This window comes from Protopterus annectens, chromosome 5.part1 (genome assembly GCF_019279795.1).
Source record: "Protopterus annectens isolate FY-2018-M chromosome 5.part1, PAN1.0, whole genome shotgun sequence".
Taxonomy (NCBI): Eukaryota; Metazoa; Chordata; order Ceratodontiformes; family Protopteridae; genus Protopterus; species Protopterus annectens.
The window spans coordinates 708397358-708421734 of NC_056736.1; the positions used below are offsets into that span (position 1 = coordinate 708397358).

At 37.5% G+C, this 24377-nt stretch overlaps 1 protein-coding gene across 1 annotated transcript in view; it reads left to right on the forward strand.

The window, feature by feature from the left end:
* FREM2 (FRAS1 related extracellular matrix 2) overlaps positions 1 to 24377 on the forward strand; it is a 1424491-nt gene that overhangs the window by 1118384 nt on the left and 281730 nt on the right. Inside the window, exons 9-11 of the mRNA XM_044073334.1 lie at positions 10558 to 10755; positions 18738 to 18902; positions 19004 to 19186. Coding sequence (XP_043929269.1) covers positions 10558 to 10755; positions 18738 to 18902; positions 19004 to 19186 — 546 coding nt within the window. The remainder of the gene's footprint in view (positions 1 to 10557; positions 10756 to 18737; positions 18903 to 19003; positions 19187 to 24377) is intronic.

Here is a 24377-nt window from a genome sequence, read left to right on the forward strand (position 1 = left end):
AGATGCGTGGGTCAAAAATATCATCTCTCTTCATCTTCTTATGGAAGGAATGAAGACATTTCTCCTGCTACATGTAGGGGATGAAAAAAATCATTGTCTACAATCACTCTTGCATCCCACTCTTACAGAACAGTACCTTTTTTTCTACAAAATGCAAAGAAGTTCTTCCTTCACGTGAAATGCCTCCAAATTGAATATAATGGGTCTGGGTTATTTTTTAAGTCCTGCCCACTTGTGCACAGTCCCTGAGTGAACCTTTGAATTTTAACCTCCTAAAGGGGAACCTCAGTGCTTCACTGATGCATTTATTCATCTACTCCTTGTAGTATTAGCTTTCAGTCTGTGATGGGATCACCATAAATTGCAGATTTCTCTTCAATATCTGTCTGCGGTGGTGCAGCGGTAGCGTTGTTACCTCACAGCAAGAGGTTCTTCCGTTCGGTTCTCAGCTAGTGTGCAGGGAGTGCCTTGTGTGTGGAATCTGCATGTCCTCTCCGCAGGTCAAGTGGCATTCCGAAAGACATGCGTGAATGGGCGTACCTTCGTTGAAGGTTGGTCGTTGAGCTGGCAACTCAGCACCGTGAAAATCTACTGCCAATCATTAGCAGACCGGAGTTCCGCTGTGGTGACCCCTAACTGGGAAAAGCCGAAAGACAACAACATCTGTCTAGTGATTTTATAAATTTCTGAGTTATTTCTTTTTGCCTTGTTTCTTCTTCTGACAGTTTTTCTTTTAATTCTTTTCCTGTAGCTTGGATTTCAGTAATTTCATTCAAGTGTCTAGATAAGGCATCCTCCATTTTTTCCGCTAGCAGTGTAATCTAGCAGGTTCCCACTGATTTTGTTTTTTAAATATCTCAGCATGCATTTGACTGATTTACTTTTCTAAAGTGACTAATGCCGTTTCTCCTGTTGTTGACCTTTCCATCTGCTTCTCTCCAACATTTTACTGCATTGCTTTCAGTCTTCTTTCCAGATAAGGCAAAATTTGAGTACAAGCATGTACAATCAGTAGATCTACGAGGAAAAAACAAACAGTTAGAATAACAAGCAAGCAAGCAAAGCACAACAGTTGGCTCAGCACAGTTTATTTTCCATGCAACTGACAAGGAATGCAACTGGACACAAGGTATTTATAGTTTCTTAAAGATACAGTCCTGCCCTTCTCTTTTACATAATGCTGTCTTTAGACAAAATAATTTTATATTTTCTTTCTTGAATGGGAAGAGTGTGATACTATACTGTATCCTAATCTGGTCATGCAGTTATTTTCAAAAATGCTGCTGAGACAGTTTATTTTTATAAAGTGTACAGAAGCAAGCATTTCTTGCTCGGCTATTATTTCTAATAAGAAAGGCTATTCATTATTATTATAGCTACATTTGATATCTGGTTTGCTTTTACTATTCAATGAATACGAAATGCAATATGCAAAGTATTAATAAAAAAGAACTTCATATAATCAAGTCTGTAGTACAACACATGTATACAAGACATAACATCTGTTCCTGTCCATCATTCTATAGACAGCATTGTGCAATTCCTGTATGTCTTTTTTATTTGTCCTTTGTTGACCAGGTTAATCCTACTACGCTAATGGCCTGTTTTCAGGAGAGACCTGAGGTGGTATTTATACTAGTAAGGGAAATTTGGCCAGGGTATTAGGAAACATTCCTTGCTCTTTTCAATATGTGCCATGGGATCTTTTACATCCACCTGAGCTACCACCATGTCAAGCAGAGAGGTTAATATCTCATCCAAAGGCTGACACATTCAGGAGTACAGCACCCCCTAATGCTACACTGTAGTGTCAGCAAACAACCTACCTGGCGTGGGTATAGAAACCCTAGCCTTTTGTACCAAAGGTGAGTATACTACCTGTTGTGCCACTGACACCGAATATTCTTCCTTTTTGCTCTGTTTTTCTTTCTTTGAACAGTTCTCATGTAAACCATAGCAATTTCAGCAACTCAATTCTGTTATCAACATCCATTCACAACCCCTTTTTTCCAAGTTTTGCACGTGGGGTTGGGGTGTCACTTCAACTGTGGCAATCATCTAGAGTCAAGGTTTACACCAGTGGATTACTAGCCCTGCCACAGTTGTTCTTCCACACCACACAATCACACCTGTGGCCAATTAAGAGTGTCCAGTCCACCAATTGCATGACTTTGCAATGTGGGAGGAAACTGGACCACCCAGAGGAAACCCACGCAAACATAGGGAGGACATGCAGATTCCACACAGAAGACACCCCAGGTGAAAATTGAACCAGTGGACATCTTGCTGTGAGGGAACAACACTATCTGCTGCACTACCATGTTGCCCAACTGAATTCTGTTATTTGTTTATGGATATTTACCAGCTGCTACTATTTTTAGTGCTACAGCTCTGTTTTAGCGGCTCACACTACCACCTCCTGACCAGCAGTCTAGGCTTCTCATTCCTGTTGCAGACTTAATGAATCAGTCTTACTTTGTTTTACTTGTTTTCACCTTTTTTTTTCACTTAACAAGTATCTCTTCGTTCATCAAACTGAGCAGTGAGCTGTGCTATTTAAAACAAAGTAGCTTCTCTCACTCTATGCACAGCAGTTGTTTTACTTAGTATTAAGTCTGATTTTCCCTGTAATCTGTTCATTTTGTCATCATTTCTAATATGGCAGATGATTTTCTCTGTCACTAATGAATCGTTTCGACTTTCAAAACTCACATGCTTTTTTGATTCTTTAATTCAGTAACATAATCATCAGTAGACCCTTTGTAATCTTGAGATCTTGTGAAAAACATGGGAAATAAACAACAAATTCTTTCCTGGCTTATATTAATTCTGAAACTCTCAGAGTTCTCTCTTTCTCCACCTCAGAGCTCAAGTTTATTATAAGCTTTCGGTGCTGCTCCTGTAACATACAACAGTGTAGCATGCTGTTCATTTTCTGGCTTCTATGATTCTGTTCACAGTGAATGGCAATTTGAATTTTTGTATCTACATTTGCACCCATGATGCAATTTGCGCTAAAAAGAGAGGTTCCACTGCAACTACAGCTGATCTGTTTCTTAAGCAAAAATGTAAAATGTCTTTTTTCAGTGACCTGTAACAGCTTACTTCTGATGTTTTACAATGCTATCAGGATAGCCAAAGTAATGACAGAGAGATAATTTGTAAGCAACCAACTTTATCCGCATGGATTTTCAGACCGGACCACTGTGTAGGAAATTAGAACAAGTAATATTATTCTATGACTGATATGTTATATTAAGGCATTAATTTCTTAAAGTGCAGACTATGTATATACATAGTAGGACCACAACTGATGTGTGACTCTTAATTTACAAATTACTTCCTCTCCATGTTTCTCTCTGTCTCTCAAGTTTACCTACTGAAGATCAATCCTATCCCATGCAAAACAAAAAATTCTTACTTCAGTGCTTTTACTGTATAGCCTAAGTGAAAAAAAAATCAGCTAACTACAGCCTTAACTTACCCTTGAGGGAATCCATGTATGTGTTGTCAGAGAGAAATAATTCAAACACCTTTATCACATTCCACAGATAGCTGGTTACAAGTCTTTACATTCAGCCCCAGTCCATCAAGTTGGGAACTCGGACCTTCAAAATAAGATTATAGAGATAAATTGTAAGAGTTAAGTACTCCTCAATAAAGTTAACAAAAACATCACACTACAATTTTTCAGAATGTTAAAATACTCTCTCCATGTCACCTCAAAACAAAACCACTTCTTGATAATTTGTAATTCTCAGTAGCGAAAAATATTTTGTCAGCTTGATGACTTAAACTATCCCTCCATTGACATTAACTGGGAGGACTACGCCTCAACCAATGGATGCAATGTCTACTAGAGTTTATGTACTTTACCACCCTCAGACAAACTGTATAAATGCTAATAAAGGGAAAGCATATTAGATATCAGTTCAAACATCCAGGAATGCTGTGTTTAACTAAAACTGACTTGCCATCCTTTTTACTCTGACTACATCCTCATCTATATACCAAACCAAACCAAATACAAAAATGATATTGTCTTTAAAGATTTTTTTTAAACAGTGACTGTGGTCCTCTGCACTATCTGATCAGTCAACTGGGACTATATATTAGTCCTCCACAAGACCTATTGGTGAAACACTAATGACCTTCTTCAACACTTTAAATACATTGATAAATCCATTCCCAAGAAGTATAAATATAGAAATAATGATGTGTAAATCTAAATGATGGAGTTACAAAATCAACAAATTATTAATCCAAAAGAAAAGAGCGTGCAAACCCTTCAGATTTTACCAACCCAATGCAATAAGCCTGAGGACAGCTCCATCCAGAAAAAAGCAACTGCGGTTAAGTCTTCCGCAACCCCATTTAAAAAAAATGAAAGAAAAGAAACAAAAATACAGTGACCTAGAACAAAATAATATTATCCTAATAAAGCCAGCAAATATAGCTAACATACTGGTATACAGATTTAGAGCAAATAAATAAACTATACATCATGGTAATTGGTACAAAATAGCTTTATACACTATTGAGGGTAAAAAGATGAAAGCTGGCAAAATATTAACAATATCTTGGATTCCTTGTCAAAGCTGATCTTTGATATGTATATAGCAACAAAGTTTATTGAAATGACCTGATCCTCCATGGTGTTAAGAACCATGACAGAGAGGCAATTGTCCCCCTTTATACAACTTTTATTCACCTTGTTATAGATTGCTATACCCTGTTACGAAACATACTCAGACACTATCTGGTACAACTGAAGAAAGTACAAAACTTCCACAGAAAGAGAATGTATTAGTATCAAAGCTTGTTCTACAGCCAAAAACTATAGCAGCCGTCTCTTTCTGTTTGTCTCACTCACTTTCTTTGATATACAGAGCGTTAAAGGACCCCTTAATGTCCCAAACATCTTGCTTAAAATGTTTATCTGCTGATGTGAATACTGGAGGATACTCAGCCGCAGATAAAATTAATGCTAATAATACTGTAAAATGTAACAGCTTTGTATATGAAAGACTTCTACACCTATGGCATAAGCTCCCCCATCTTAAACTCATCCTATCAATTTATGCCTACAGAAAAGAACTGGATATTTACATGGGCACCCACATGCTCCTTGATGACCAATAGGCCTTGAGTTGGTTCACCAAATCTATGAACGTGTGATTGTTATACAAGGAACTTTTCTGTCTGGGCCAATAAACATAATTCTCTCACACTTACAGTTATGTCTTTTATTTTTTCTTTGTTAAAATCTTACTTTAAAAAATATTGTTTCTGCATTTTCACCTCTGATTTCTTTAAATTAGTTTCTATGTGTTGTTACTGTGTTTTTACATATTTACTTGTATATTCTGGTTGCTTGATATAGTTTTTTTTAATTTATTATTGCTGTAGTTGAAAAGGACCTTTTGGACATGTGTACTCACTTAAATGAATAAAATCAATACAATTAAATAGGAATAGCTGGTGATCCAAAACAAAATCAGAATAAAAGCACAAATAGAGGTCACAGTGAAGAGCTTTGTCACTTTTTAAACCTCCCATCATACTGCTGATATTCTTGGATTTTCCATCAATTCATCCATCTGTCCTTGAGCTGTAGCAGGAATTGTCCTATGTTTTGTTTTTTTCTGTGTCTTAGTTACTTGTTAACCAGGCCAGCCCATGGTGCACACTTTGCCTGTTTTCATGGGGGAATCAAGGAACACTGTCTGGGAAAAGTGACTTGATCGGAGTTACAGAGTAGACAAAGAGACGCAAGACTAAAATATCAGGCTCGTTAGCAAGTTTTGGTCTTATTTCTTTGTGCCAAACATTCCAAAGTTAACACATATTTCAGGTTCAAGAAATTAGTACTGCTTTCGTCTGATAGTTTCCAAAAGACTTATCTACAACAACCAATTCTAAATCAAGTGATTCTATTTTGTAATTCTCATGAGGTCAACAGGATCAGTTGCATATTGAAATGCACTTGTTATTTCAATTTTATTTGCCAAGAAATTGTGAATTTCATACACTCCCAACATCATTCCTTCTCTAATCACACCAAAATGTCTTAGGCTAAGGCTGTAAAAAAATGACTTCCACAGCCTCCTAGAAGTAAGGCGATTAAGTCTCAGTAAAATCCAGCCACTGAGTCACCTCCTACATATCTCTCATTAAGAGGCACCATTAGTGAAAAACTCCCAAAACACCACTTTGAACCATAGTGGCAATAAAACTGTTTTAGTGATAGTTGGCTCTTTTGTCAGGCACACTGACTTTTCACTTGCAAGGCTGGAAAAATGGAGGGTTACAGTGAGTCGTCTTTCAGGCACCAGGACCTTTGACATTACAAGAGACATAAGGACTCTTAATGCTTGACAGATATAATGATAACTTGGTAGTGGTGCATGTGGAAGTGAACAACTCAAGAGGCAGAACACTGAGGGATATGCAAAGAAACATGTATGAACTTTCCAGGCATGTTACAAATACAGGTAAGACACTAGTCCTGAGGAGAATCCCTGCTTCACCTCAAATGATGCCTAGATACAAAGAAAAGATAATTGGCTGCAATAACTGGTTAATAAATGGGTGTCATTCCAAGGGATCCAGTATGTATCAGCAAGGGCTGTCATTTCAAGGCTTTTGCATATTGGCATACATTTTTGCTATACCCTAGTGCCTTTTTCAGCAGAGTTCAGTTGATGGACATTCCAATCTTACTAGCATATCGGTCTCGAAACAGAACCACATTAAGGTGGCACTACTTAATGCCAGAAGTGTAAACAATAAATAGCTTGATCTTGAGGCAAACCTGCATTTGGAAACCATCCATTTTTGCATAGTTACTGAAGATAAATTTAAATGTAGGGAGAACACTCAATTAATACCAATTTACTGTTGTTTTCATGCCTTCAGATCCAATGCCAACTTTAGTGGATTCGCCATGTATACCAGTTAACATATTACCAACAGTCAGATCCCTAGTGACTCAAAAACTGAACTTATGGAGCTATGGATAGAATTAATTATCAACTAATTGCTTAGCTTCTTTGTCCCCTGATAACCCTGTACAATTATTCAATGTTCTAAATGATCTCCCTATTAGCAAAATGTACCTTGCTTTTAGGTTGCTTAAATTTCACTTAAATAAACTGGAAGAATTATACACCTTCAATTTAGGATATGCCCCAAAATTCCAAGACTTAATAAACCAAAATTTCCTTAAGCATCTAGTAAATAAACCTACTAGAGGGCATAGTATTTTTGACCCAGTTCTTAACAATATGGCTGCCTCTTTCACTACTCCTCTGGTATCTCCTTGCCAGTGAAGTATGATCATAAACTTGTGTCCCATTCCTTTAAATTCCAAATGCTTCTACAGCAAACCCCACTGAGTATAAGGATTACAAATACACTAAACCTCAACCTACTATGTTGTATAATATTAAAATCCTCTTATGACTGCATTAACCCTGACCATAATACAGCAGTACATTTCACTAAGGAATTCTGAGCTCATTTAGAAGAATGTATAGTGCTAACAGCACCAACCAGAATCAAGTAAAAATGAGAAATCCAAACACAAACTACAATGGTGGTTCACTGCTTAAATAAACCACACAATAAAAGAAGTAAACTCCTTAATTAATTTAGTGATCAGAAACCTGTGTTCTGAAGGTTATAATCAAAAACATTACAAATAACTGAAGAACAGTATCTGGTTCACTAAAGGAGCCCATGAACTTAGGCTGCCCTCTAAAGCCAAAGCTAATTATAAATCCTTCTTTAGCTAAATTAAAAAAAAAAAAAAAAAAAAAAAACAGTAGTCTAGATTGCTCAGAACTTATTCATAATGGTGGATCCCATTGTGATGCAACTGACATTGCCAGTCTCCTTGGGAACAAATTTAGTGCCAACTTTATGCCTGAAACTTATATTTAAAGCCCCAGAATATTTGAATCCCTTACTCCCCCAATTATTTCTAAAGATCATTAACTGAAATTGCTTATCAAAAGCAAAAATATTTCCTTCATGGAACCTGACAATGTACTTAGTTGCTTAACTAGTTACATTAAACATGCCTTTGCAGACCCCCTCTTCAACCTGTTTAACATAAGTTTAGCTACTAGCCTTGTCCCCGATGATGACCTCTATGATTGTGACCTTATGACAGATCCATGTAATAATAATCCTAGCAGCCTTACCAGCCCTATCTGCAAAGCTATGGAGTATATTATAACTAATTTCATAAAGTGTGATATCAAGAATATTGTTAGACTTGATTTACAACAGTCTGACTTTGTGAAGGCTAGTTCATTCCATTTAATCTATTAAACTATTTTAAAAGGTTACAGAAGTTGTATATGCCAGCCATGTAGTCCATACAGTCTATCTTGACCTGACCAAAGCATTCAACATCATTCTCCATGCTATTATCATGTAAAAATACTTTAAAAATGGGCACATATATGGTAATTAGCTGAAAACTCACACACACGAACACACACACACACACACACACACACACACACACACACACACACACACACACACACACAAACACACACACGAGCACACAGACACAGACACACACACTCACAGACACAACACACGCACACACACACAAACACACACACACACTCATACACACACACACATACACACACACACACACAAGCACACACACACACACACACACGAGCACACACACATACACACACACACACAGACTCACACACACACACACACACACACACACACACACACACACACATACACACAGACACAGACACAAACACACATACACACACACACACACACACACACACACACACACACACACACTCGAGCACACAGACACACACACACATGAGCACACACGTGCACACACACACAATCATCATAAAGCTTGAACATGACCAGCAGTGTCCCTCATATTTCAGTGCTCTGGCCTCTCCTTTTCACACTTAACTTCTCAGATTTCCCAGCACAAAACCAGAACCTCTAGCTAACAAAGTCTGCAGATCATTGCAAACTGGAGGGTTGTTGTTTAGTACCACTCTGACACCCTAATCCTCCAAAATTAACTCTCCCCAGTAAACTATTGGTGTACTAAAAATGGGCTGAAACTAAATGCTAAAAAATGTGGTAAACAAACCCTCCCTTCATCATAATGTCTGCACAATGCACATCAACAAAACAAAAATATACTGAAGGACCTAGGTACATGGGATGATAGTTCCTGCCTTGTGATCATCATGTGACAATGGTTGCCAGGAAATTATTTAATGTTGTCTGGCTAATTACCAAAGGAATATCATCAAGGTCTAAAGAAGTCATCACTCCTTTATACTCAGATAGGTTTGCTCAAGCTAGCTAGGAATGTATCTCACTAAACATATCAAACAGTCAGAAAGACCTCAAAGACTCTTAACCAAAAAGATAACAAGCATTAAGTCCCTGAGATAACAAGAGAGGCTGAAAGCTCTATCCCATTACTCAGACTTTTGAGAGGAGATCTCTGTCTCACTTACTGCACCATTGGAGACCAGATTGTCCTTGACCTCCTGTATCTCCATGAATCCAATATCCCCAGTGATATTGGACCAAGGACCTGAATCTTCATCAACAGGTAAATAAAGCATGGTGAATGGACAGGTTTGTAAACCCGTATCTCCTTAACCTCTGGAATAAACTTCCCCTGCATATTAGGCAGTGAGACTGAGTATCTTCCTTTAAACATAAACTTGATAACCAAATGCATATCCACAAATTTACTCCAGGATTGACTGGTATGGCCTTCCTGGAGAAAAGAGCTATGGCCTGAGGGAGGGTACTTGCAAGGCGAGAATGTTCATGAGATGCAGTGGCCTTGGAATATCTATGAATTTATGCATCTGTAAGAACTATGGAAAAATATTCATGTGTGTGTAGTGCCCGGTCCTTCAGTCTGCTTGTCCTGCCTGCATTTGCATATGGTTTTACCATGTGATTCACCTTCCTTTCGCATTCCAAAGGTAAGCTGTAGGTAACTACTTGTAGCATGAGTAGTTATGCTGATTGCCAAGATAGACCCCAGCTCAACAGGTAAAACCAGAATGAAGGAAGGAAGGAGTGAATGTTCCTCATCATTTTATTTTTAGCATGCTTATTCTGATGTGTTACATTTGATACGTCTGTTTTGTGCATGATACTGCAATTATTAGGATTGGTTGTTTCACTGATTAATATTACCTCTGCTCTTTATTAAATACATCATATAACTACAATGCACAGACTGCAGACACCATAGAAAAAGATTCAGTATTGTGTACTTATGCTTATAGCAGATTTAATGAAATGCATTCATAGTGATTTTATTATTTTCTGATACTGCTGGTACAAAGTGCTCACCTGTATGTCTGTAAATGCTGTTGACGAAATGTAAAAATCCATCTCGAGTTTTGAGTGATAAGTATTTCTACAGAAGTTCCCAAAGCTATGTCTCATGTGTTATTCTGATTTCATGGGGCAGCCATTACCTCTAGGTGTTAATTACTTGTTTACTTTCTTCAGTGCCAAAGGTACAGTTCAAAGAGCCTGTATATGTAGGGGATGAAAATGATGGGCGAATTACTGCCATGGTATACAGGAGTGGCGATATCAGGTTCAGATCTACAGTGCGTTGCTACACTCGTCAAGGCTCTGCTCAAGTCATGATGGACTTTGAAGAGAGGCCAAACACTGACAGTTCAATCATCACATTCCTGCCTGGTGAGTTGTCAATTAAAAAAAAAATAGTTATGAAGCCATACTAAGACAGACTGCTGTATTTATATGTCAGTGGGCCAATTGCCAGTTTCTGTTAGAGGTCCTGAAACAATATTTTACTTTTGTGGTGTACTACATTGAGAAAAGCCACACAGAGAGAGATCGAGTGAGAGAAATGGTGTGATAATTTGTTACGTTGTTACCATACAGGGTTCTTTGCAGACTGTAAGTTCGATGGAATTCTAATGACAATATTGTAACTGCTGTTTATGCATTTTCTATCATTTCACTACTTGAGATTAGATTCCTAGTTTATTATGTGATCTGCAGCGTTTTATTATACCACAGATCAACTATGCTGTCTACTGCAGAGGCCTATAATCTGAGCTATATGTCAAGTCATATTTCCTGTTGCCTATACCCCTCCCCCATCTTTTCGTATACCAAAATCTCAAACTCTTTTTAAGCAGAAGTGAATTTTTGATGTTGCAGTGACAGACAGACAGGCAGGCAGAGAGGCAGAAAATTGGCAGCAGGTAAGCCATGATGGCATTAACTTTGTGTAAAAAGTACATAGAAATTAGTTCAGAAAAGTCATAAAGTATCCAAACACTTCTGAAATAACTACTGTTTCTAGTAGTAAACATTCATGAAGGAATACAACCATCACTTGAGATTAAATTACAATGCACAAAATGGCAAGTTAAATACATAATCAGTATTAATCCATTAAAGTGAATCCTAAGAAATGGCTCTATATTATGTCACAGTACACATGCACTGCATTTTATTTGTCTTTGGTGTATATCTCTGTTGGCATAGAGCAACAGAGCCCTGTGTATGACCCAGGGGACTTGAGTTCCATATCATCTGAGGAACCTGTTGGAATAGGCACAGGAAAGGAAAGCAATGTTATGGTTAAACCAAATTATCTCTCTTTGTGGGGAGGCGACAGGGCTTGTACCTCGACATTTATCATAGTAGAATCTCCGATGGTGACTGCTGATCAAATGGCAGTGCTTTGGACAAGGAGAGCAAGGCCATTTGATTATGTATGCATGGCCTGCCTCATGCCAACCCATAGGAGAATTTGGTCATGCACAGGTGGTTAGGGCCTGTAAAATGTAAGCCTTGACTGCAGCTTTAATAATGGCTTGTTTTGATCAGATTTCTCCCCTAGTGAAGGGGGAACAAATGGGCTAGCTAGCCACGGAAGGGTTGATGGTCAATAGGCAATAGGTGAAAAGAAAACAAAAAAAAATGTTATGTTTGATAGTATGAGAAAAAAGTGCCAGTGTCTGATATGAAGGCAAGTCTAAATGTTTTGCTTAATAATTGCTGCTAATAGTTACCAAACACTTGTGTGAAAAACAAATGTTGAAATGTTATTTTGATAAAAAATAATGACAAGAATTCCATTTCACAACTTTGTTTTATATCAGGAGCAGAGCAAAGCTTCCCATAAACCTATGCAAAGGCCTGTGCCCCTGTACCCCTGTCCTGTACTTTTAAGGATTATCTTCAGTGTCACTTCCCCTTCAGGGGTGAAGAATGATCACACTCCCACATCTTTTAAGATTTTTTGCCTTTGTTTGCAATGAATTTACTTTGCCTAAAGGTGTAGTTTAAGGAGTGAACTTTCAAACAGTTTACAACCTGAACTACCACCATGAAGGAGGAAAACTGCACCAGGTAATGATGTGGGTCACCAGGTAATGATGTGGGTCACCAAGTAATGATGTGAGTCAACAGGTAATGATGTGGGTCACCAGGTAATGATGTGGGTCACTAAGTGATGATGTGAGTCACCAGGTAATGATGTGAGTCACCAGGTAATGATGTGGGTCACCAGGTAATGATGTGAGTCACCAGGTAATGATGTGGGTCACTAAGTGATGATGTGAGTCACCAGGTAATGATGTGAGTCACCAGGTAATGATGTGGGTCACTAAGTGATGATGTGAGTCACCAGGTAATGATGTGAGTCATCAGGTAATGATCCCGGTGGATAACCTGATCGACAAAATATTTGTAAATAAAGTAAATAAATGCAAGGCCTCAACATACAAGCAAATGTTTTCAGAATGTAGACTATTCTTGTATGAAACCAATACATCTTAGCAAAATGTGTGGTGCCTTTTTTAAGTCCATGGTGTAAATGAATTGAGCATTGACTGTAACCCAGATGACCTGGGATCAGTACTGGCCATGGAATAGCCAGCACACATAAAATGAATAAAAAGCTGACTCTTCTTAATTTCCCCAGAGTGGGTGAGTGGAGTGCATCCCCAGGAATGCATGTGCATTCCAACACTTTAATGGAGACCAGGGAGACAATGGGGGCAGTTTCTTGGGGGGGGGGTTAGGGCATCTGAGCGCCCTACATCATCCAGAAAAGCAAGAGGCTATCTGTGCAGTGCCCACTGAACTCATAATTCCAAGAGCATCTACAATCTACAGAGCACGTGTGGGGAAATGAGGGCTAAAAGACAAAACTTGCAGTCCCACCACAGATTACTGCAAGACTTCCAGTGCTTGACTATCACCCTGATGGGAATGAATAAGCTGGAGGCTCAGATGAATGGTCAGTGGAGTGGCATGGGGGAAAAGGAGGCCTGATAGTCTGAGGTGGGCCAGGAAGAAAAAATTGTGGTGCATTAATCCCTGCTATACAGCAGTCTGCCCAAAGTATGTTGGCTTTAGAGAACACAGGTACTTATTGGCCCTCCTTCATGTGAGTTTTAATACAAAAAAAAATACTGACTGGGTGTAATACAGTGAGACATAGTTAGATAATTATGCTGTTAATGTATGAATGCTGGTATAGCTGAGGAAACCATTCGCTTGACTTAAGTGAGTTTTGTGGCTTTAGCACTAGTAATATCTTTCTTTTCTTGGGGAAAGGGTAGTATTTATATTAATTCAATTACAATTCCTTGTGGGTAAATTCAGAATAATGTTTCAGTGAGTAGCTGTATGCAGAGGCAAAAACCACTATTCACATCTTTCAAGTAAATTAAAGAAGACTCTCCCAATTAATTTCACAGTACTAGGCAAGAAGTAGTCAGTGTTCAAGCTTTTTATAGGTGAATAGAACTAAATTATTAAAAACTCTAACATTATTTTTCTCTGACACAGTACTGCTATCTACATTGGTGCAAGAGACTGGAGCCCTAAATAGATGCTGCACTACCTCCCCCTGGTAGTTGTTGTCTGTCTGAAGTCCTTAAAACCACTCAGATTTCCTAGCATGCATGCTGATTTCAGTTGACAGGTGAAAATGCTTTCAAATGTGATGTCTGCTATTTAACAGATGCCAGATGTTTCAAAAAAGAGCAAATATTATTCCTTTACATGAGGCGAAGGTACAGTCAGTGAACCTAATCAGTGATCCAGAGAATCACAAGCTTCTCATTCATTATGTCCAGCAGCCAAAGTGATGAACACAGATAACGGATGGCTAATTCTACAGTTATGGAGTACCTATGCTTTTAGGAGGTGACTTCCAGTGCAATAGACCTTGGGTTACAGGTGAATGCATTTTTCTAGTGCATTAGACACAATTGATGGTGGTTTACTTCATACATGAACCAGTTGGGCCTAATTCCTTTTATTATTAGAGAGATTACAGATTATGTTAGTACCCAGATAAAGTGCTATGCAAGAACTGAAACACCGACAGTCATTTCCTCCATTTTGGAGAGATTACTTAACGGTTATCTTCATCATCTATATTTCTGTCACACAGCTGGAACTCGTTACCACACAATGTAAGACAAATCACTGACTTTAAAGCTTTGAAGAACGCCATCAAGGCCACCATCAGTTCACCCAAGCTGCCTTAAATGTGACGTAGCATGAATATTTTACCTCCCATCAGTCTGCCCTGCATAATAATTTCATACACAAACTGTACACTTTCAGCCTCGTGTGCATCAACTCATTTTTCACCAGCTGTCTCCACTAGTCTGATCTCAGTGCTCATTTCTGCAGTTTGATATTCATGGCTAATTACATATTTTATTGATTGTTTGGAGTCAGATGTATACTTTCAGTGTCCTTATGCATGTTTTTTAATCTGCTTCTATGCTGATATCATTGTAAATGTTCCACTTCTCCTGTATTTTTACCATGTATGTATGATTTACTTAATGTTACTTTTAATTATCAGTGTTATGTATGTGGTTTTTCGTCATATATATATATATATATATATATATATATATATATATATATATATATATATATATATATATATATATATATATATATAAAATGCATTTTTTGTTTGCTTCCAGATCCCTTCAGTAGAACTAACCTGGTAAACAAATTGTGAAATAAATAAATATTTGCCTAGTCTTCAGGGTATGTCTCTTCCATTTGAATATCTTTACCTTGAGTGCAAAGCAGTGGGAAAAATATCTGCATTTAAGTGCATACTAAACATTAATACTGCTATTGCCATCAAAAGGAATGGATATCTCAGACAAAATCTCTCACATCTGTATAATAAGTTGTTCCAGAAGATTAATCAGTTTGTCTTCATAACTACACCCTAGATTGACATTTAGGCAATTGCAAACACCTTCAACATTTAACTGCACATCTGTAACCACTTTTCTTGATGTCCATTAAGTGGTAAGCTTGCTCCCCATGTACCTGTACACTAATTTGCTTCTGTCCCTGCTATTGCTAACTGCAAGCAGTATGATTTTTATGAGCTGTAAATGGCAAATGATGCTACCAGATCCATATCTAAGTCATCAAGTACCCCGTGCAGTTCCCCAAACTGGAACTCCCTTCAACTGAATGTTGAAAAGGAAAAAAATATATATATAATCTTATGTTCTCACCACACACTGAGTACTTTTGCATTTCAGGCTTGACCAGAAGTGGAATATTAGCATTCATTCCAGAAGTGCCATGTCATGTTCTCACTGCTTCATAAAACAATGTCAGCACTGCACTCCCACACCATCAGCACAAGCTTTGATGATCGCACCCCCCAAAAACCATGTAGCCAGGTCAGTACCTCTTTTGCCCTGCTCTAGCTGCAGCTCTGTATGTTACCTTCCTTTCTTCAACCTAGTCCAGTGTTCACCCCCCCCCCCATTTTGGATAAGTTACCCACTTCTCAGAGAGTGACTGTGGACTGCTGCAGACGTGAAAACTTCAAAAATGCTTCTGGTAGTCTGTAGTCATCTGAGTTTGACTGTTTTGCAAGTCTTTCAGAACAATAAATGTGTCATGGGAAGGTAGAATTGAACAGGAGATGGTGAATAAATAGCAAGTTAAACCATAAAATGAGTTAGGTCAGTTGCTGCTTTGCTACTTTTTCAAAAAAAGTTTGCATTCATTATTTTTGAGTATAGCAGCTTGGAAGTATTTGTCATACTGCAAACAGACTAAAGAAAACGTTTGTTAGCTAATGCCAATGCATTAGGAAGAGTAGAGTCATAACAAAAGATAGTGTCAACTTGTTTGACTTGAAGACTATACACATTATTTTTATATTTATAGAATCCCATTGACTTTTACTGTATGCTTTGGTTGAGAGGTATTTTCTAGTGGGTGTCCTTTCAAATGTGGGTTACTTTCCATGGTAATTTAATGAGCCATGTGACCAAGGAGTTTAATGTTTGCTTTCTGACTTTTGTGTGATTACCAGTAAACCTAAGGATAGAAGAAATCTGTAGTATACCTTCCTGATCATGTCACTAGACATAAGAGTGAGCTGAGCTGCATTAGTGCTAAAAGCCACACAAGTATTGGCATTATTGGTGAGATATGTGGGCTAGTCATACACATAAAACTGCACCAGCTGTTGGATGATGCGTGTCACCTGATAGTGCTTAAAATGCACGGCTCAAAGGAAGTTTAAATAGCAACTGAGGTTCACTTCGATACAGGGGATCAGTTCAATACAGGGAAGGGTGGTCAGTAGATGTCCTGACATTACATTTTTTGTTAAAGTAATGTGGCATGTTTAAATCAGGGACAGGGTTAAGCCATAAAAAAAGAAAAAATACTCAATGCCAGGATGTCAGCAGGAGCACAAAACACCCTTATGACTGGCTGGATGACAACTCCCTTGGGCAGCATAATGCCTAATCAAGGGAATACTTGATGGTCAGCAGGTACTGGTGGAAATAAATTATATAAACATATGTATTTTAAAATAACTTTCCAGAAATGTATGTTAAGAAACTAGTCTTTTTCTCTCACAATATTTGTCAGGTTTCATTTTTTTGACCCTAAAGCTCACTGAACAGTGACAGTCTGTGCTGATTCTCTGAATCAGTAGCTTTTGTGATATATTGGTGTACTCCTGCCACTTTGTCTTTCTCAGTATAATTCAAGGTATTTGTTAGAGATCAAAAAGTAGATGGCAGATAATGTGCTGCAGTGCTTCTGAAAGCCATGCGGTTGGCTTGCTTTTACGATCATAGGAAATGTGGTAGGAGTCAAATTACTACATACTGCTTTTTCCAGAATTTTAGAAAGTAGTTGGGAATAGTATAGTAGACATTTAAACATTCCAGAAGATGGCATGATCTTATATAGAAAGATGGCTGTTGTAGCTTGCTCTAGCTTGGAAAAGATGGTACCAAAGTGTACAACTTTTAATAATGCACCGAAGGATTCAGAAGTAAAATGTTCCATGCTTTCAAGAGCTTCGGTAAAAAAATCCATCAGTTCCACTGGAGCTATAGCTTGGGATTGACCCTGACTACCTTGTGACCTTTCTAAGGGTCACTCCTTTGTATTTATTTATTTACTTTTGTATATAAGTACCTCACAAGACATCTGCAGCAGCTGGAAAGGCCACAGAAGTACCTCACAAAGAGGATTACTGGCCTCAAACAAATGCCCTACACTGACCACCTCAAAAAACTCAAGCTTTACTCCATAGAATATTACCTACTCTGAGGTGATCTCTGCCTAACATATAAAGCTATGTCAAACCCAGAGCTGTTGGACATGCTACACCTAAAGAAATCCCAATCCCTCCAAGCTACAAGCTCTAGGGACCTAAACCTTGTCACCACAATAAACAGGACATGCTGGAGGGATAGATTCCTGTCCCAGAGACTTCCTATACTCTGGAACAAGCTACCCATCTATGTCAAGCAAAGTTCTTCATTAGCACTCTTCAAGAAAAATCTTGATGAGTGGATGGGAAATAGGAAATACACCCCGGGGATCACTTCTGTGTCTCTGCTCGACAGTGGCACAGGAAAATAACTTTCTTGGGTGGCGTAAGCCAGGGAACCTTGTTGGCTAGGTTTATTTAGGCCCTTGGGCCGATAGCCTAGTACCTACCTATGAACCTATGAATGCATGTGTGTGTGTGTGTGTGTGTGTGTGTGTGTGTGTGTGTGTGTGTGTGTGTGTGTGTGTGTGTGTTTATGTTTCCTTCTCCATGGACTTGTAATATTGGATGAAGTCCTGCAAGAATCTGTTGATAGTACAGGCTATTAATATGTTCTCCTTCACAATGGTCACAGAATGTTGAGAGTATGTCAGCTGTGATGGACAGGAAAGTACTTTGCTTATTGCGTAGGTTAAAGTTATACTTATAGAAAATCTTGATCAATCTGTCAGACAATTAATTTTTTGACAGAAGATTCCTGCCAATCTGCGTAAATATGTATGATTTTTACATAAGATGATTTTGATTTATCAGTCAACATTTTATACTTATTTATACTGCTAGAGAAATTTGAGTGTGACTATGGTAGTCTAAGTCACTAAACTTAACTGCGAGTGTACTGTTTAAAAGTTATTTATGCATTTTTGCTTTAGCTCCGAGTCCCATTTTGATTTCTGTTATAATCCACAGTGCCAGATTAGTGCTGACCCTCTTGCTGATGGTTAAAGAAATCTATAGACCATTAAATTATCATAAAAAACAGACATATACTGAAGCAGTTGATATATGTTTTAAAGTGAACATGTAAGGTGATGTTCATTTTTTTTTTCAGGAGAAACTGAGAAGCCTTGTGTTCTTATACTCATGAATGATACAATACATGAGGAAGATGAAGAGTTACGCTTGGTACTTGGTACTCCAAAAAGTGAGTCACCATTTGGAGCATCGATTGGGGAACAGAATGAGACCCTGATAAAGATTAAAGATGATGGCGACAGTAAGGAGTAGCATGCATCTCTGAATTAAGACATTTATATTTATTGACTGAATATTGTGACCAGACATGTTATATTTCTATTTTTGTGTGTCTAATTACAGAAGCCATCATTAAATTTGGGGAAACAAAATTTAGTGTCAGTGAGCCAAAAGAGCCAGGACAACTCAGACTTGTTAAAATACCTATTGTTCGACTCGGAGATACCTCCAAAGTTTCTATAGTAAGAGTCCATACAAAAGATGGTTCTGCAAAGTCCGGAGAAGATTATCATCCTGTTTCAGAAGGTATGTTATGCCTCATTTTGTTAAAATGTTCTTCTCTTAGACAGAAACCTGCAATTTTCAGTTGCTGAAAAGCCAGTCTATTATAAGCATTTAAAAAGAGATTCTGTATTGATTTACCTTTTTATCTCTCTTACTTCTTATTTTTAAATAATTTTTCTTTTTTGTTTCTTTCTTTATTCATATTTTAATTACTGTGGAAATGATGTATTACCCATCAGCTGGTATTCAAAATCAAATAATGCATAGCACAGTGCTAATTATCGAGTCTATATCATAACATCGAAGTTGCAAAACCTCGAATGTTATAATATCGAACCCAAAACCTCGAAGACTGACAACAGCGAAGCCGCAGAACATCAAATTCTTTCCCAGGGAAAGAATTCGGTGGGCCATCTCCACGGCTTCGCTATTTCCTCCACTGTGGTGCGATCTCGGAGTTGGTATATTTAAGTAGGGGGGGTGTGGAGGGCACAGCAATAGTTTATAGTGTTTGTGTGTTTTCTTGTTTTGTGCTGGAACAGCGATTTTTTTCCCAGGGAAAAAAATTGCTGTTCTCAGTCTTCGGGTTTTTAGCTTTCATGGTTTTGGGTTTGATATTATAACATTCGAAGTTTTGCAACTTCAGTGTTATGATATAGACCCCTAATTATTACCTATAGTGAAGGTGTGGGTGATTGTATAGGTGTGCTTGTGCATGCAAGCTTACCTACGAGTTGCTTCAAGCAGCAAGCTCCTCAGTTATTAGCACTGTGTATGAATCCCAGGGATTTTCTGCTGTGTGTCTTGTGATTGTATCACTTACTATTGTTGTTTATTTATTTATTTATTTAATGACATTTGATTAGCAGGAAAGTCCAGCTGGGTAGAAGAACATTTTCAGCAAAGGACTAGGGAGAAAAGCTTCAAAACCTTTGTAACTTACTATTTGTAATATGCTTTGTAAAGAATAGCTCTAGGCAGTTTATTTATTAGTGTTTTTATCAAAAAAATTACACAATTTGCTAGATGGGCTAGATCACATAAAATGTTTTCTGCAGAAGAATGGTCAGTGCATTTATTTGCATAACCAGTATGTCAGTCTTTGTGTTAGCAGGGTAATGGAAAACATTCGCTCTAGTAACACTCTAAGATGTTTGAATGCATTGATTTTTGGAGGTCTACCTGTAATAAGAAGTTTAGTGAGGCATGCTATGCAAGCAATGTAAAAAGTCTAACCATTTTTAACTATTAGCTTCCAAAGTTGAATTCAGTGTTGCAGTTTGTCCAAACTACTGTATTTGTGTTTGAACAGTATTAATAAAGACAGTAATACTGGAGCTTACGCAAAATCTCACTGGAAACCTCCTTCTATTAGATGGGAACCAGGCGGGTTATGGGTTTGCTCTTGAGAGTTCTTGCCTTTTCAGTGTTATGGTGGCCTTTGAAAAGGCAAGAGTCCAACCACAAGATGGACTGCCAGTGCATGCAGTTTATATTGGCCTTCCTAAGGCATTCAATAAGATTGCACTAAAGGGGGGTGGAGACATGGGAATTGAAGTGTTAGACATCACTGCTTCTAATGATATGCTAATCCAAAGAGGAGACATTAATGCAGGCTGGGCTGATGAAGCAAGAACTTGTATCTCCTGCTATGTAGTCTAATAAGCAGTAATGGACTTTAAACAGTCAATACCAATGCAGCAAGATACCCCATAATGCTATAATTTATTAGCCCACTTGGTAACTTGCCTGTGAAAAGAAAACACTGTTATTTGTGCATTAAAGCTATTTCGTGGACCATATGGTGCTTAAATTGCCCCTCATATGGTTTGTATATCATTGCTTTTTTTCTGTCTGCTAAACTCCCAAGATGGCAACTGTTAAAAATACAAGTAGAATCATTGCACACTTAGTGTTTAGGGATATCACACTAACACGTCAGATTAGCCCCCAGTTAAAAAGGTACTGTACAGTTTTACAACCTTAACCACTTATTGAATGGCTAACTTTCTTTGGGGTCTGTATTATAAATACGAAAGCTCAAAACAGTGAATACATCTACATCGACACTTAAAGGTCAATGTATAAAAAGAGCAAAATATGTAATCGGCGAAAATGAAAATGCTGAACATATTTACTTGGCCAGCAGGGCGATCATGGGGATGAGGAAATATATCCTTTTCCCCACTGTAATGCTTTCTTGGACTTGGTATATTTAAGTGTGGGGGGGTGTTAATTTAATTTAGTTTGAGCTTACCTGCATGGTGCTGTTGGTTGACGAAATACGTTCAGCATTTTCATTTTCACCGATTACGTATTTTGCTCTTTTTGTACATCGACCTTTATGTGTCGATGTAGATGTACTCACTGTTTAGAGCTTTCTTATTTGTAATATAGACCCCTTTCTTTGGTGTTTAACAGTCTATAAAATAGCAACATAAGTTAATTTTTAAACTGAGTTCAGGAAGAAAATTTTGTTCATCAAAAAATATTTGCTTCTGCCATCAGTATTGGCAGGGGGGTTTTAAGAGTAAAGCCGCACAAGTACTTTGGAGGTGCTTGAAATATCACAATCCTCCAGTTTTAATTTTTTTGTGGTTAGAGTTGCCATATTATAAAACTTCTGGAGTTATTAAGATACTGTGCTTAACACTGTCTGTCTGAATTGTAGCACAAAGGTAGCAGTCGTTTGGATGGTGTCTTTGTTTTTCTGCTTGTTTTCTTAGCAGTCATGCAGAAAACAATTCCATTATTAGATACCCATTTGTTGCTGGAGTCTTTTATTAACTTAACAAGTGTGTACATAATCTGCAAGGACTGATGGGATGCTGTAAGAAAAATGACACTGAACTCTGTCTTTTGTGACTATAGAACAAGACAGAAGAATAAGTTAAACTGGGGTGTTGTTTATTTCATGTAAACTCTGCATAAAATCTGTGTTCCTGAGTTAAGGTAATAGTAAGTATTGAAAAAGTCATCTGGCAAACTGGGTCAACTGCTAACAGCTTTTGACTCATAACTGCTGTGTTCTTAAAGGATGCAATATATATTTTTGTGACTGAAAAACTTGAACCATTGCTTTCTCTATTGTATTTAACTGTGCACAAAGCATATGTTTCTGAGTGAAGGAATTAGTATGTATAGAAAAAACAGCAAAAAATTCAGGTCAAGCTTTATTTTATTTTATTTTTTTTGCTTCGAGATGGGGCCTAATTACTGTAATTGTTATAATTTGGAAAAGGGGTGTAATGTGTCTTCTGTTCCTCATAACAAGCCCCAATCAGAGAATATTTTTTTAAACAAAAAACATCTTTACTGAATTATCACTTATGACATAGGCAATCATACATTTATATAAATGAAAACAAACCATGTTGACATATTTTCAGTTGAATCAGAGAATACTCTTAATAAGAGACTGAGGTGATAAAGATGTACAGGTGGGTCATTCATTCCCGTGAGAGTTTACATTCTATCAGAAGGACAAAGATTTGTGACCTTTTTTTATTACTCAAAAGCTATGGTCATTTACTAAGGAAATCATGCCTCCACTATGTGAAAGTGCAAACCTGATAAACCAGAAAAAGAAGCGCGCATGATATTTTGCCACCTGAGACCACTATGTCTGATGAAAGAACTGTTTCTGATTGGCGATATTAATTCTCTTGTTGAAAGAGTGCAAGAGTTTATCTCTAACTCTTAACTCCAAATCATTTACTTCATGGAGGAACTGAGGTAAGTCAGACAAATACAAACCTTTCTCATCAGACACGCCTTGTGTTGGTACATTACTAGCTAAGCTAGGTAACAGAACTGAGTACGTAAAACAGTTCCAAATAGTAACAGGTGATATTAAGGAACTCAAGATGTACCATGACAAATGTTTACACAGTTTCATGAACTGACTTAAGAGAATAAAATGAGAACACTTGTAATTCATGGAACACACTCTGGCATAGTTAAGAAACTAAAATAAAGGGAGTATATAAGGAGAGTCTTAGACCTCAGATCCGGAAAGTATAACCTAAGGATTTAGGTGTCATGGGAAAGTGAGATCACAATCCTCTGTTACAAACAGTCTTTAATGCTGAACCTGATAAAATAAAAACAGCTATTGATGCTGTATATAGGGTGGGTAGAAGAGGCATTGTTGGAAGTAGTGAACCACAGGCATCCATAGTTAAATTATTTATACTTGTTGCTAGAAAAAAGCTGTGTATCACTTAGGAAAATGCCAGAATTACCATTCAGCAACAACATATCCATATATATTATTCTCTTAGAAGTTATACAAGTCCAGAGACAACCTTCCCATTCAGGCATTTACTTTGGGAAGAGCAAATCACATCTGTTTTATTTCTTTTTCCTGCAGTGTTGTAATTTAGAAAGACCTTAGACTGACTTTCGGCTCTAAAACTGAGTCTGACAGAGAACAGAGGATTAAAGGTAGTAGGCTGAGGATGAAAGCAGGGTGTCCTGACTACTTTAAACTGTCTGTTATGTCAGTGGTAATATTTCTGTTAAACAAATAAAGCTTTTTAACAAAAATTCTGTTCAGTGTGCACCATCCATTGACTGAATTTAGGCCAGAAGAATTTGCTAGGATAGAATGTTATAATATTTTCATCTTTATTCTATGTTTTATTCCTTTTGTTCTGAGAGATTTTTTTGTGTGGAAGTGGTAAGGCTACCCTTTCATTTGCAGGTGTCCAGAATGTGGTATTGAGTAACAGAATTATTGGGGGATCATTATTCTAACAGATGATATGATATGACACTGTGAAACGATACTGAAGTGGTACAAAGGAAGCAGGCACATTTTCTTCATCACATTGGGCTACTGCCTGGTGATATCTGCTGTCTGCAACAAGTACATTTAATATAATTACAATAGAAGGATTAGAAAGAAGAAAATAAATCTGTTGAATTGTATTAATTTATTGTATTAGAAATATAAAAGGGATGATTAAGATACAAGTTTGGTAAGGGTATGCAAGCTAGAGTTTTTGTTTTGTAAGGAATTTGAAACCAAAAGAATTTCTTGATTCGGCAACCCTTATGCCTCTTAGGTTGTACATTTTTTTTTTCTCAGAGGTATAGTACATTATTTGGACCCATCTAGCTGGTAATATAGTTAAACACAATAATAGATCATAAACTAGACAAATGTAAGTCACAAGTACCGTGATTATACAAGACACATGCTAATCCA